Genomic DNA, 13771 nt, shown 5'->3' with positions numbered 1-13771 from the left:
TTCAAAGAAATCAGAGAAAGAGCCCACTTTAGGAACCCTGTATTTTAACCACATCTGTTTTTACACTTGTGTGCTGCTTGAACGTGTCAATGCCACTTTAAATCCTTTCTGAAATAAGGCAAGGGTGAAAAAAAAGCAATTACTAATATTTAATTAATAATCTCGTCATAAAAGAATGTAATTTATTTTGCTGTTTAAGAGCTTGTGTTTCTCTTATTTTTATAGTTTTTTCTTTCATTTACAATGAAATAATAAAATTCCCTGCCATGTATCAAAAATATTTAGACTAATCTCAGTAATAGTTTTAATAGGCCCTTAGGATTTTTTCCAAATATTATAATTTTTCCTTATTATAATGCTATTCTGTCATGCATAAACCATAAGTAGTAATAAAAAGTTAAGTACAGTTTTAAAAGTTCTTATTTAATTCAGTTTTTAATATGTATAAGTTAAGAACCTTATCTAGATTTTTCTTTTGGAAACCTATTTTATTACTGTAATCTTAACAGATATTTATTTTAAGTTTATGGTAGTTGACAAATATTTTATTTGGTACAGTTAATTGAATGAATCCTTTGGTGCTTTCTCTAGATTGCCTGTGCGGTTTTTGCTGCCCTCTTACATTTCTTCTTCTTGGCTGCTTTCACGTGGATGTTCCTGGAGGGAGTGCAGCTCTATATCATGCTGGTGGAGGTTTTTGAGAGTGAACATTCACGTAGGAAATACTTTTATCTGGTTGGCTACGGAATGCCTGCACTCATTGTAGCTGTGTCAGCTGCAGTAGACTACAGGAGTTATGGAACAGATAAAGTGTGAGTTACTTTTTTTTTTTTCTTTTTAAATCCAGTTGAAAAAAAAGCTTTGGATGTTCTTGGGAGCTAAGGTCCTTTATTACCTCACAGCACCATAAGAAATGAAGGAACTAGAAAAGCCCCTGGCATTGTTGACTTTTCTTTGTCCTAACATGTCAGTTCTAGGTTCCTGGAAAGATTTATATCATAGGAGTAGGAACAGCTTGTGAGTCCCCCCCTCCTTTTTTCTATGTAGGAGTGAGATTATAGTGATTAATTTTATTTTCAGTGCAACCTTATAAATTGGTGAGACATACATGTAAAGATATCCAGCATATTGGAAAGGGGTTCAGTGGAAAATATTTTCATAATATACCTAAGTGTAACAGTTGGGACACTGAGACTGAATGGATTATTCATTAGAAAAAGATTAGGAAGAAGACAAGGATAGATCTCTCATGAATATCCGTATTAGGAGATGGGCTAAGGAAGGAATATAAGAGAAGAGGTGAGAAGAAGTGAGGAGAGCTTAGAAACAGAGCCAGGACATTCAGGGCTAAGGAGGATGAGAAGAAAGTTTCAAGAAGGAGGGAGTAACCCATGCTGTTTCGTGTCAAAGATAATTCAAGTAAGATAAACACTGAAGAAACGCCTTTGACCTTCCTAACAGCTATTTTGCTAAAGCTCTAGAAGAAGAAGCCAAATTAGAATACCATTTTGTAGGTAATAGAAATCTACCTTTCCTTAGAATCAATAATATGTAGTCTCTTGTAACTTTGTTAAAGCTTTGGACATCATTACTTTAATTTCCTGCACCATATCTGGGAGCTCTCATTTTCTGACATTATTATGTGTGGGAATAGAGACTAATTTATTTCCCAGGCACAGATTTAAAACAAGCCTTGGTAGTAGTTTGGTTATGCAATTATGATTTTTCCCAACACAAACAGAGGGTAAACAGATTTTGGAAAAAGAAAGGGGAGATGAAAGAGAGAAAAGAATGGGGAAACTGGCATTAAATTCGATCACAGAGAGGCATAGAGCGTTGCTGTGTTTCATTTGTGTGTTGTAAATAAATTGTCCACAGAGGCCTTCAGAATACATGGAAGAATGTTTAACTTTTTCCTTTCGGGAATTCATCCAACCCAACATCAATACAGTGCTACGTTGACCATTGAAGAAGCAAGTGTTGAAATGAGAAACATTATTCAGTAATTTGTGTTTACTTGAGGAGCTGAAATGAAAGGATTGTGTTTCCACCAGGGCTTTAATCAAGATACCTTCTCTAAGAAAAATACAAGCCAATGAATTTTTACAGTAGTCATAGGATTTCTGCATATAGAATTATATATCTTGTTCCTCATTATCAAATCTGTCCTTGCGTACCAGTTTCTGTTACTGTTTTTTTTATTGCCTTTGTTTTATTTTAAAGAGCATTTCCCACTCTCTGTTCACATGATGCTTTTTTTCATGTAACTCTATCCAAAGTTGTTTCTCTGTTGTTGCAGTTTTGCTAGTGTTGCCTTCTTATGTGTTTCATTGATTTTTATACAAATACATATAACATAGCCTAAAATAAAATAGAATTAGTCATACTTTAGAGAAATATAGGCTATTTCTTGTATATTCTTATTAAGCTCAATATAACTTGTCTAACCCATTGCCATTGAGTCGATTCTGACTTATAATGACCCTAGAGGACAGAGTAGAACTGCCCCACAGGGTTTCCAAGGAGCAGCTAGATTCAAACTGTGACCTTTTGGTTAACACCCTAAGCTCTTAACCACTGTCCTACCAGGGCTCCAAGCTCAATATAGTGAATTTATATGATTTGAAAGTCTGTTTCACTTATTTTGGAACCTCATGATTATTAAATTTGTACCTCTCAGTCTTACCCACTTAGAGTACATCAAGAATAAAGCTACTGAATATATATTATAATAATCCAAATAATATATATTTCTCCCTCTTCTCTCTTCTTAATATACTTAAATATATTTTATTATACTGACATTGAGGTTTTATTTCTCAAGCTTTTAACAATAATATTAGTTTACATTTCTGGAAACTAGAGAATCATTATCAATATTTGGAGATAAAATTGGACTTAAAATTATTGTTATAGGTTAAATAAATGTTATTTTGATGTAGATAAAGGTAACTATCATATTTCATCTGGCTGATAGATTATGATATATTTTTCTATGAAATTTTATTAGGGCTGTTGAATTATTACGTACAAAACACGTGCACACAAAGCATACATAATTTGATTTTGAGAAGTTGCTTAGTTCGCCATCAATTTACAATGCCTATTTTTTTTTATATATCTTATTATTATTTAACAAATTTTGTTTAACAAAATCTTTTATCTGTGCTGACATCATTATCAAGAATGTACTTAGACTAATATTAGATCACAATAATCAGACATTTAAAAAATCAGTTCAAGAGACCAATACAGTCATTTTGTTTAAAAGATAACCCTCTGCTAATGGACCCCAGGACTAAATTGCCCTGTTAACAATCGATATCTATTTCCATTTTATATCTGTTTTTGTATCCTCCCTTGATATCTCTTATATTATTATTCATGTGAACATTCAGCGAAGCCATCCAATACAATAGTCAGAAGCTTAATTATGGCAAAGACTGGCATTGACTTAATAATAATTCAAACAGAACTAATTTGGAAGATTAGTGCTGAATACTTGGATTTTATGACCTAAAACAAATCAGTTCATTTAAACTTTCATTATCTCAATATTATCAAAAAAGGCAAACTATTTGAACAGTTAATCTTTATTTAAGGAAAGTAATCACTTTTACAGTTTATAGTACTTTCCTCAGAATCTCAAGTGTATAACAGAAAAAAAAAGTGGTTATGATCTTGGGTGGACTGAAAATAGGTTAAGGCGAAGAGGGAGCCCTGGGAAGAGGAAAAGCCCAGAGACTAGTCTAAGAATTAAAATCTGGACTAGAAAATTAATAAGGGGTTTCTAAAACATGTGGATTAGGTCATGAACATGTATAATCGCTCAGAACATCCTTGAGTACCAGAAGAATAGTCAGTTCTTAAGAATAATTAAAATCAAGTTTTATGATCTGAAAATTATTATAGATCATCTATTAAGTCTTTCTTTTTTCTCCCCAGATCACTAGCTTAAGAGCAGCTCTAAATGGGGTAGTTTTTCCTCTGTTAGCTAACATCCTGAATTTCTTTATTTTTACTTCAATATTTATTCAGGAATAATATTTTGGGTAGAAAAATGATCATTTACTTTTTAAAACTTAGATTATACTATTATTTAAGAAAGAGTCTAAACAAGGAACATTGAACTTGATAGCATATGAAGATTGTATGCACAGATTTACTTAATATATGTGTCCATAATTTCTAACACTTCAGCCCACTCATAGGAAATCGTATATTCATTCATTTGGAGTACTTCTCTAATTGACTTCTGTATAACCTGTTACTGCTGAGTCAGTTCTGACACATGGTGACCTCCTGTGTTTCAGAGTAGAACCGTGCTCCATAAGATTTTCAATGGCTGTGATCTTTTGGGAAACCCTGGTGGCGTAGTGGTTAAGTGGTACGGCTGCTAACCAAAGAGTCGGCAGTTCAAATCCTCCAGGCGCTCCTTGGAAACTCTATGGGGCAGTTCTACTCTGTCCTATAGGGTCACTGTAAGTCCGAATCGACTAGACAGCACTGGCTTTGGTTTGGTTTGGGTGATCTTTTGGAATTAGATCACCAGGCGTTTCATCCAAGATGCCTCTGAGTGGACTCAAACAGCCAAACTTTCAGTTAGTAGCCAAGCGCTTAACCGCTTGTGCCACCTAGGGACTCCTATCTTATATATAAGCATGTTTATAACATTTTATTGACAGCAAGCATCCACCTTACTGGGTATATTATTACTAGGTGTGATTCACTATAGCTTGGCTAGTGAGAAATACTGCAGATAATGAAGAATTATTTTCCATTTACATATCAAAGTAATCGTTCGATGTATGTCTGGGGAGTGCATATGCTATTTTATCAAGACCAGGAATTATGTGTGTAGAGATTGAGTGGTTATTGTGTCATTCCTTAATTACCAGAGAAACCTATGCTTAGGTATAAAATGTCATCCTAAATAATAATTCTGGTTTGAGCATAAGTTTTCATAGGAAGGTGTTAGCTAAACCAAAATCATATTAGAGAACATTAGGACTGTTGTCCTGTTATTTCCAAAATGCACTGATATATTGACCTTAAAGCTGAATGTTGGATTTGGCTTCTTATTGGAACCAAAGAAAGATGATAACTTCCACAGCTATCATTAAACATTTCGTTGTTGCTGGCTGCTGTTGAGTCAGCCCCCAACCCATGGTGACCCCATGCACAACTGAAGAAAATTCTGTCCAGTTCTATCAGTTGTGGGTCAGAATGTTGTGATTCATAGGGTTTTCATTACCTAATCTTCAGAAGTAGATCACCAGGCCTTTCTTTCTAGTCTGTCTTAGTGTGAAAGTTCTGCTGACACCTGTTCAGCATCATAGCAACACACAAGCCTCCACTGACAGACAGATGGTGGCTGTACATCAGGTGCGTAGAACTCGGGTCTCCTGTAGAGAAAGCGAGAATTCTACCACTGAACCAACATTGCCCCCTTACACATTGAGAGATCACCTTATAAGATATCATGACCTCACTACCTAGGATGGCTGCAATCAAAAAGACAAATAAGTATTGGTGAGGATGTGGAGAAATTGGAACCCTCATATATGGCTGGTACAACACTTTAGATAACAGTTTGTTAGGTCTTCACCATGTTAAACATAGAGCCACTATATGACCCGACAATTCCACTCCTAGGCATATTCTCAAGAGAAATGAAAACATATGTCCACAAAAGACTTGTACACAAGTGTTCATAGCAGCATTATTTATAGTAGCCAGAAAGTGGAAACAACCCCAATGTCTATCCACTCATGAACAGATAAATAAAATGGTACATCTATATAATGGAATATTATTTGGCAATAAAAACTTAATGAAGCACTAAATCACACTACGCAGTGGTTAAGAGTTGTGCTGCAAACCGAAAAGTCTGCAGTTCAAACCCACCAGCCACTCCATGGAAACCCTATGGGGCAGTTCTACTCTGTCCTTGAGGGCCGCTATGACTTGGAATTGACTCAACAACAACAGGCTGGTTTTTATTTATTTATTTTTTTAATGCATGCTAAACATGGATAGTTTTTTTTTTAAACATGGATACACATCAAAAACATGTTAAGTGAAAGAAACCTGTCACAAAAGACTATATAGCATGATCCTATTTATACGAAATATCCAGAATAGACAAATCTTTAGAGAGAAAGTGTAGAGGTTGGCTAGGCATGGGGAAAAGGAGCGTGGCGCGACAACTGGAGGAAGAGGGAATGAATAGTGACTGCTGATGAGTGCAGTGTTTCTTTTAGGTGTAATGAAAATATTCTAAAATTATATTATGGTGATGTTTGTTCGACTTTTAAATATATGAAAAACCATTGAATTGTAAACTAGGTAAATTTTACAGTATATAAATTATATTAAAATAAAGCTGTCTAGAAAATACTAAAATTTTCACTGATTTGTCAATAGATGACCTTACATTTAGGAAGACTCAAAATAAATTTCCTTTAATTTGTAGCAATATTGTTTTCAACTATAAAATAGTATCAAACAGCATCCATTTATAAGAGTAATCATTACTGTTCTTATGCTATCACTTCCCAGTGATTTGAGCAAGATGAGGCCACAGAAATTACCCTAATATTTAATATTGATAAATTATAATGGATAGTGTTGTTGTAACCTTTATGCTCCATCATAAAAATGTGGGATGTATTTTGCTAGAGACATAGTGAAACTCTTTTTTTTAAATAGCATCATATTGTGAACATTGAGACAAACATAATCTATGTTTGGTGTATTAAAGCTAGTTTTTAATATAAGATCCAAGTCTGTAAAAGAAAAAGAAATAGCTGACCACAAAATGCCAGTTGTGATTATCACTAGTCACACTCCATCCATGCATCAATCAGCCAGCCTTTTTTTTTTCCAATCCGTACAATTGCTTACAAGGTATTTCAAGATTAGATGCATGTATGAGAATAAGAGAGTATTGAGTGTGGTGTGATGGAAAAGGCATAAAACAATTCTTACCAGATGTATTATGCAATAAGCTTAGAACTAGTTTTATTATGATAAATTGTGTATCTCTGCTTTTTCCCCTTCTCTTCCTTCTTCTTGCCCCATTTCTCTCTTCTCTTTATTCCCTCTTTACTCCCTCGATCTTGCCAGATGTATGTAGGTAAAATATAGATGGATATACATATGTTACAGAGAAAAGGAGATTACATGATTTATAAACTCTCAAAAAAAAAAAAACTCTCATAAACAACATATAATTCAGTTTTGCAGATTTCATGCTGCAAAAGTAGCCAAAGATTGCTTACTGGTTACATTTAATACCAAGGATAGTTTAGTACATGATTAAACTCCTTTTTTTTTTTTTTAGAAAACAGAGCAAACAATATTCTTAAATTTATATTCCTTCAAAAAACTTTGGCTGATAGTAAGAACCAATATGAGTGAATTAAATAAGTAAAGAAAAAAAAAAAGAGTGTTGCAAAGCATATTAATGATGCTACATTAAACATGCTAACTTCGAATAAGGATCTAAGCTCTGGTAATTTTATTATTATCTAAGAGCATTTTGCAGCATACATTCTAAGCAACATTTATGTATGTTGGGTAATTGGCTTATTTTTCTAAATATGGAATCATGCCTTTTTTAAATCACTAATGGTAATAAAATGATGAGGAGTGGTTGAGCAGAGGAGAATGAACTTCAGAAGTTTGGCTTCTGGTTATTATTTTGTTTGGAGAAATTAACTTGGCTTATTATTTTATTTTTCTCTTTTCTGAGTAAATATGATAGTGGTACTTGCTGAATTGGTAATTGACATTTTTATGGAAGAATGATCCAGGTATCAAAATGTTTATTATTTAATTTTTAATGGTGTTTTTTGTAACTAGATTATTCTGAAGGGAACACTATTCTTGTGACTTAGAACCACTTCTTTAGAGTATTGACATTAATAAACTCATATTAATTCAATAAAACTTCATCATATATATAACAATATGTGCTGTTTTTAATTTTAAAAAATGCCACAAAAAGATAATTTTAATGAGATCTTTAGATTAGATAAATTAAAAAAAAAAAGACTGAAGTCAAGGTTATGATAAATGACAGTGCTTCTTTAAATTCTAGAATCTATCTAATATCAAAAGTATTTTCAGTAGAGTGTTTTTGCTTATTTCAACACTGAGTCATATCCTTTGTTACAGTACTGCTATAACCATGATTTGTAAATTATATACATATAACAAAACTTGATAAAAAGGAAAAGAATTAGCATATCTTAAAAATAAAATCAGACTGGCCCATCGAAATTACTTATTTCACAAATTGTGTGTTCTTTGGTGGATTAAGGCAATTTTCAGATGAACCTGATTCTTCAATTGCAGGTCTATCTGTCCATTTACACGTTGGACTTTATTGTGCTTAGTGTGATAAGTTATTTCTTAGAACATTTGTCTCACTAATTTGGCCTGTTCGCCCCTTAACCACTGGCTTTGCGTTGTATCCAAATGACATTAAATAGCCTAGATTTATAGAATATTCTGAGGTGAAATACATATAGGCCTAGGTATGTATATACACACTCCTCAAAATGCTTTCCTTCAACTTAAAGCCAGAGTGAATGGTTTCAATATTGGCACAGTGAACTCAGGGCAGGAATCATGCAAATTTTTTAAGGTAGTTAATGAGAAGGAGAGGAAATACAGAAAGCTTTGAAAAAGCCAGCAGGTAGCCAAAAACAACAGCAGGTGTGGCCATATGGCAATCAAATTAGAAAAGGGATGCTTGCCACAGTGCCTTCCAGGAGACACTAAAGCCAGGCAGCATCACGGAGAGATGATTTACTCAGTACATTTTAAGTGTTTCATATCGCCTCCTTTCATTGTTCAGTACTGAAAGGAATTTGAATCTATTGTGTCAAATAGATATTGAAGAATTTTTTAAAGAAAACAATACGTTCTAGAGTAATTTTACTTCCATATTTAGAGGAGATCAACAAATTCTGCACCTTTATTTCCAAATAAAGCATTTGCTAAGCTGAGACCATTTTCAAAAAAAGTAAAGCTTCATAAGCCTAAAATTTAAGGACATTATTTTAACAAAATATTTGGTAAGAAGATGATTTAAAATTTTATAATTTTCTGCTTCATCCATGAAAATTTCTGCAAATGTAAGAAAACTTATTTGTGTAAGAAGTCCTTAACCTGGAAAATAACATTTTCTGGAAGCTTTCCTGAAGCATAATTCCCTAGAAAAATAAATTGCTGAAAATGTGTTTTGGTTTCAGATTAGCTCTCAAAAATTTGTTTGAGCTACAGAATAACTGGGGCTATATTATTAAATGTATTATCAGTATCGCATCATGTTGCTACTAGTTCAGCAATATTCTTGAACTGCAAATGTATGTGTTCTAGCCTGGGAAAATATCCATGCTTTGTCCATTTTTTTTTTTTTTTTTACCCTGAGGGAAAAGGGTCTTTCTTGAGAAACCATAGAGACCCATAAAAATTTCTCCTCCTCAGGTCTGGTGGTCGTGGTAATAAACTAGCCTATGGTAAGAATGAAGACAGTACTCATATTTCAACTTTGAGTTCTGTTGATTGTTATGCTTACAAGATAGTGCCACATTCCTTTTTTCCATGACCAAAATTTTTGAGCAACAATAATAAAAAAGATAACTATTATTCCAACAAACTAATGGCCAACATCTTAAGTATTTATTGCTTTGTTGATGACTTTTACCCCACAAACAGGATTATTATGTTTACTTTGAATAAAGAGAAATCTTCTTATATATGCAAAAAGTATGAACTTAAAATTGGTGTATTACTGAAGAGCCTATTAGACTTCTTTTAGAATTAGTTGACATAGATTTAGCTTAATAAAAAGTGAATACATTTTGTGGTTTTGAAATTGATTTGCTTTAGGGAATTTGATTATTTTTTGGATCAAAAACCTAGCTTTTAAACTTTTTTTAAAGAAATTTAAAAGTTACGGAAAAGGAAAAAAAAATCAATAAACATTACTGCTTCCATCACTCAAAAGTTACAACTGTCAGCATTTTGGCATATTTGCTTTCAGTAATGATTAAAATGAAACATATGTTAAAGACCTTTTAGTCCACTTCTAGTCTTTTTCAGTCTCATGTAAGAGTCAACCACTAATATGAGTTCGGTGGGTTTTTTTTTCCTTTTCATTAGAAAAAATGTACATATATATGTATTTATCGACAATTTAGAGTATTGCTTTAAGCGTGTAGTTCATGGCATTGATTCTTCATCTTTTTTTCTAACCACTCAACTTTGTTTTTGTGATCATGTCTATTGACAGATCTAAACCTACTTCCTCCCTTTTAGCTGTTTTATAATGCTTTGCATTATGAATAGAAAACATTTTCTATATCCACTCCCCTATTAAAAGACATTTATAAATTCCTTTTTAAATAGATTTTCTGGTATTCCATCATTGCTTAGATTTAACTAATATTTTTAGAATCACAGAAATATTTAAGTACTTAGTATTTGCATGTTTAGACCGCGTAACAAACCACTCTTGAATTTTTACCACTGTAGATGTTTTCTTTTTCTAATTAAGCCTCAAAATGGCAAATGATTCAAGATATTATTTTTAACATCAAATGTAACTTGTTCAAAATTTATATTAATCTTGCTTATAACCAGTCACTTCCATTTTGTCTTCCTGTCACACTGAAGAATGAAAATGTAATTTCCCAGAGGCTTTAAGAATTGGGGGAGTATTAAATGTAGCTGAAATTAAGTGATTAATAATTTACTTTTGGGTCATGAATCAACTTCATGGGCTGCTAAGGGTCATTTGCAACCACAGAAGCGCTAGCAGTAACAATGCGCTTTTTAAGACTTGAGAACTCTCAAAGGCAGGCTGTCCAACCTAATTAAACTTCAATTTTCTGATACCAAATTTATTTCTTCTTTGTACTGAATTTCCTTAGATCTTCTTGACAGGGAGATGTCACTTTCCCTGACAGGTAATAGACAGGTTATGTAGCACCGTAATTGGAGAGAAAAGGCTAGCTTAAAGCTACTTGATTTAATGGCTATGTGTATGGCTTTTGGCTTTTTCTTTCCTTTTTTTTTTTTTTTCTTTAAGGTTTCTGTGACAGACACAAAAGGCTTTAGCAAATAGGCCCAGTGCCATTTTCCCCCTGCTTCCTCCAGAGGTAATTATCTTACTCCATCAATAGTGCTGTCAGAAATTGGGCACGTAATTCAGCATTTAAATGAACAAGCAATGTAATATTTCCTGTCTCCCAGTGGAATGCTTTGCAGCTCACATTCTTCTCTGTCACTCACTCACTCTTGATGTATGTCCCATACCCAGTCCTTGAATGCCTTCTCTCCCTTGTGTTTCACTGCAGATGTTGGCTCCGACTTGACACCTATTTCATTTGGAGTTTTATAGGACCAGCGACCTTGATAATTATGGTAAGAACTCCTAATTAACTATGTGGTTCCCAGGTCAAGAAATAAAACTGTTCACTGTTCCTGTACAATATATCTTTAATTCACATAGGTTAATGTGAGGAAAGCATGTACTTATTTGACCCTACCAAACTCAAGCAATTAGACATTCATTATAGTCCACTTGTACATTGTAAATAGTTGGTCAAAACCGTTGGGAGAAGAAAACATGCATTTGCAAGAGCTTATGCAATGCCGTGGCAATTCAGGAGTTCAATCTAACGTAATCTATTTGGTTTGTAGACATTGGAAAAGTGAGGACTAACTTTGATAACAGTATTTCCCTTTATTACTCGTTCTTATTTGAAATAGGAATGGAATCAAAAACTGGAAAATTAGGAAAACACCTTAATGTTCCTCCCAGTTTTATCTGTTTTTACATAAATCTCAAAAACTTTTAAATTTAATAAAAACTTAAGAAAGGCACAATCAAATAAGCAAACACAGAATTATGCTTCCTTTTTTTATTTTTAGATATATTATATCTTGATTTCAAGTATGAATTACTCCTAATTTAGATAAAATTCCTTTGTCTTATGTTTATACATGGAATTTTAAAAAACAATACTGTTATCCATTTTATTTAAATAAAATGTTAGCCCCTTGATTTAGAATTAAAAATAGGTCTAAAATCCCTCATCTGAAATCCTCGGGGCCAGACATGTCTTAGAATTCAGAAGTTTTTCGTACATTTTAGAAATGTAATATGGTACATGTACTGCATACTATATGATGCCCCTAGTGGGGAACAGGCCGTTGTCCAATACCAAACACATCAACTAATGCTCTTACTAGAGACTAGGCAACATGCTGAAGCCAAATGCAGCAGTATTTCAGCAGAGAAAACTAGGAATAATAAGAGAAAGCAGAATAAAACCATAAAGAGCCTTATGTCAGTTCAAACAAGATTTTCCCACCAATAGGTTCAGTTCAGGTTAAATTTTTTTAGCCACTGAATATGTATTTTAAAGCTTTTCACTTTTCTGACTTTTAGGGTTTGGGGATGGTTAATAAAGGATTGTGTACCTATATTATCAGAGAACTCCAGTGGAGTTTATAATTGGACTTTCTTAGTCCCCACCAATCTCAAAATGTGTAATATATAAATGCATAAGACGGTAAAGGGCAATTCAATGTGTTTTTTATATACAGTTTACATGTATATGATATACAGAATTTTTACTATACCTTTCTGTTTTGTTTGGTTTTAAATCATGCTTTCTCTGGTTCTAGTGATACAGTAATATCATTGAGAGTTCCCACTTCTTTAGTTTGTGGTAGAATCAGAATTTAACCAGCGTTTTTACAGAGCCCTGGTGGTGCAGTACTTAAGAGCCTGGCTGTTAACCAGACGGTCAGCAGTTTGAATCCACCAGCCTTCCTTGGAAACCCTGTGGAGCTGTTCTCCTCTGTCCTATAGGGTCGCTATGAGTCAGAATAGATTCGACAGCAAGGTTTGGTTTTTGGTTATAATGCCAGCTGTTCAAAAATATATTAATTTTAGTATTTGTGTTTCTGTAATACAACATTTGAAAATATATCCCTAAACAATAAGCTTGGGACTATGTTCAGTATGCAGAAGTAGGAATACACCTAGAATAATTATTAATAGTTTTTCTTTAAGGAAAATACACTGGTAAAAGGGGTTTGAGTTATTTTAAGATTTCTACACCATAATTCTAACTGCTGCCAATTTTGTATTTGTGTGTATTTGGCATAGCAGTATTGTGTAACTCAGTAGTATCCCAATTCCCCAGATGGACTTCTTGCCTTTATTAAAATGCTAGGTAGTCATCTATGATCCAATCTCTTTAAAAGTGTAGTGAGAGCTAATTTTCCAGAACAATGCACCTGTTACTGAGAATGGACTTTTTTTTTTCTACTCCAATTGTGCTACATAACACTACTTTTATATTCCAGCTTAATGTAATCTTCCTTGGGATTGCTTTATATAAAATGTTTCATCATACTGCCATACTGAAACCTGAATCAGGCTGTCTTGATAATATCAAGTAAGTGATTTTTCTTTTTGTTTTCCTTCAGCTGCCTTACTATGGTACTCTAAAATATTGCATATATACAATATGTATGTTTATATTTTATCAAAATCTTGTGACAAAATGGCAAAGAAGATCAGTGTGTTATCTTGGCTGAATAAAACCTGATAAGATAGTGTTATTTTGATAATAAATTATTTATTATTATTTGCTGGTAAGATGCTGAGGTGACTTGATCTGCCTGAAAATAAGTACAATGAAGTCCTGCCTTCAAAGAAACTTTCTTTTTTTCCCCATAA

General features: G+C 33.3%; 1 protein-coding gene across 1 annotated transcript in view; it reads left to right on the top strand.

Annotated features, from left to right (window-relative positions):
* The window catches only part of ADGRL3 (adhesion G protein-coupled receptor L3), a 561722-nt gene that overhangs the window by 468290 nt on the left and 79661 nt on the right, over positions 1-13771 (top strand). The window contains exons 16-18 of the mRNA XM_064286313.1: positions 592-812; positions 11373-11439; positions 13396-13487. Of these exons, the coding sequence (XP_064142383.1) occupies positions 592-812; positions 11373-11439; positions 13396-13487 (380 nt within the window). The remainder of the gene's footprint in view (positions 1-591; positions 813-11372; positions 11440-13395; positions 13488-13771) is intronic.

This window comes from Loxodonta africana, chromosome 5 (genome assembly GCF_030014295.1).
Source record: "Loxodonta africana isolate mLoxAfr1 chromosome 5, mLoxAfr1.hap2, whole genome shotgun sequence".
Taxonomy (NCBI): domain Eukaryota; kingdom Metazoa; phylum Chordata; class Mammalia; order Proboscidea; family Elephantidae; genus Loxodonta; species Loxodonta africana.
Note: the sequence above shows the minus strand (reverse complement) of the source record. Positions and strands in the feature narration are given on the sequence as shown.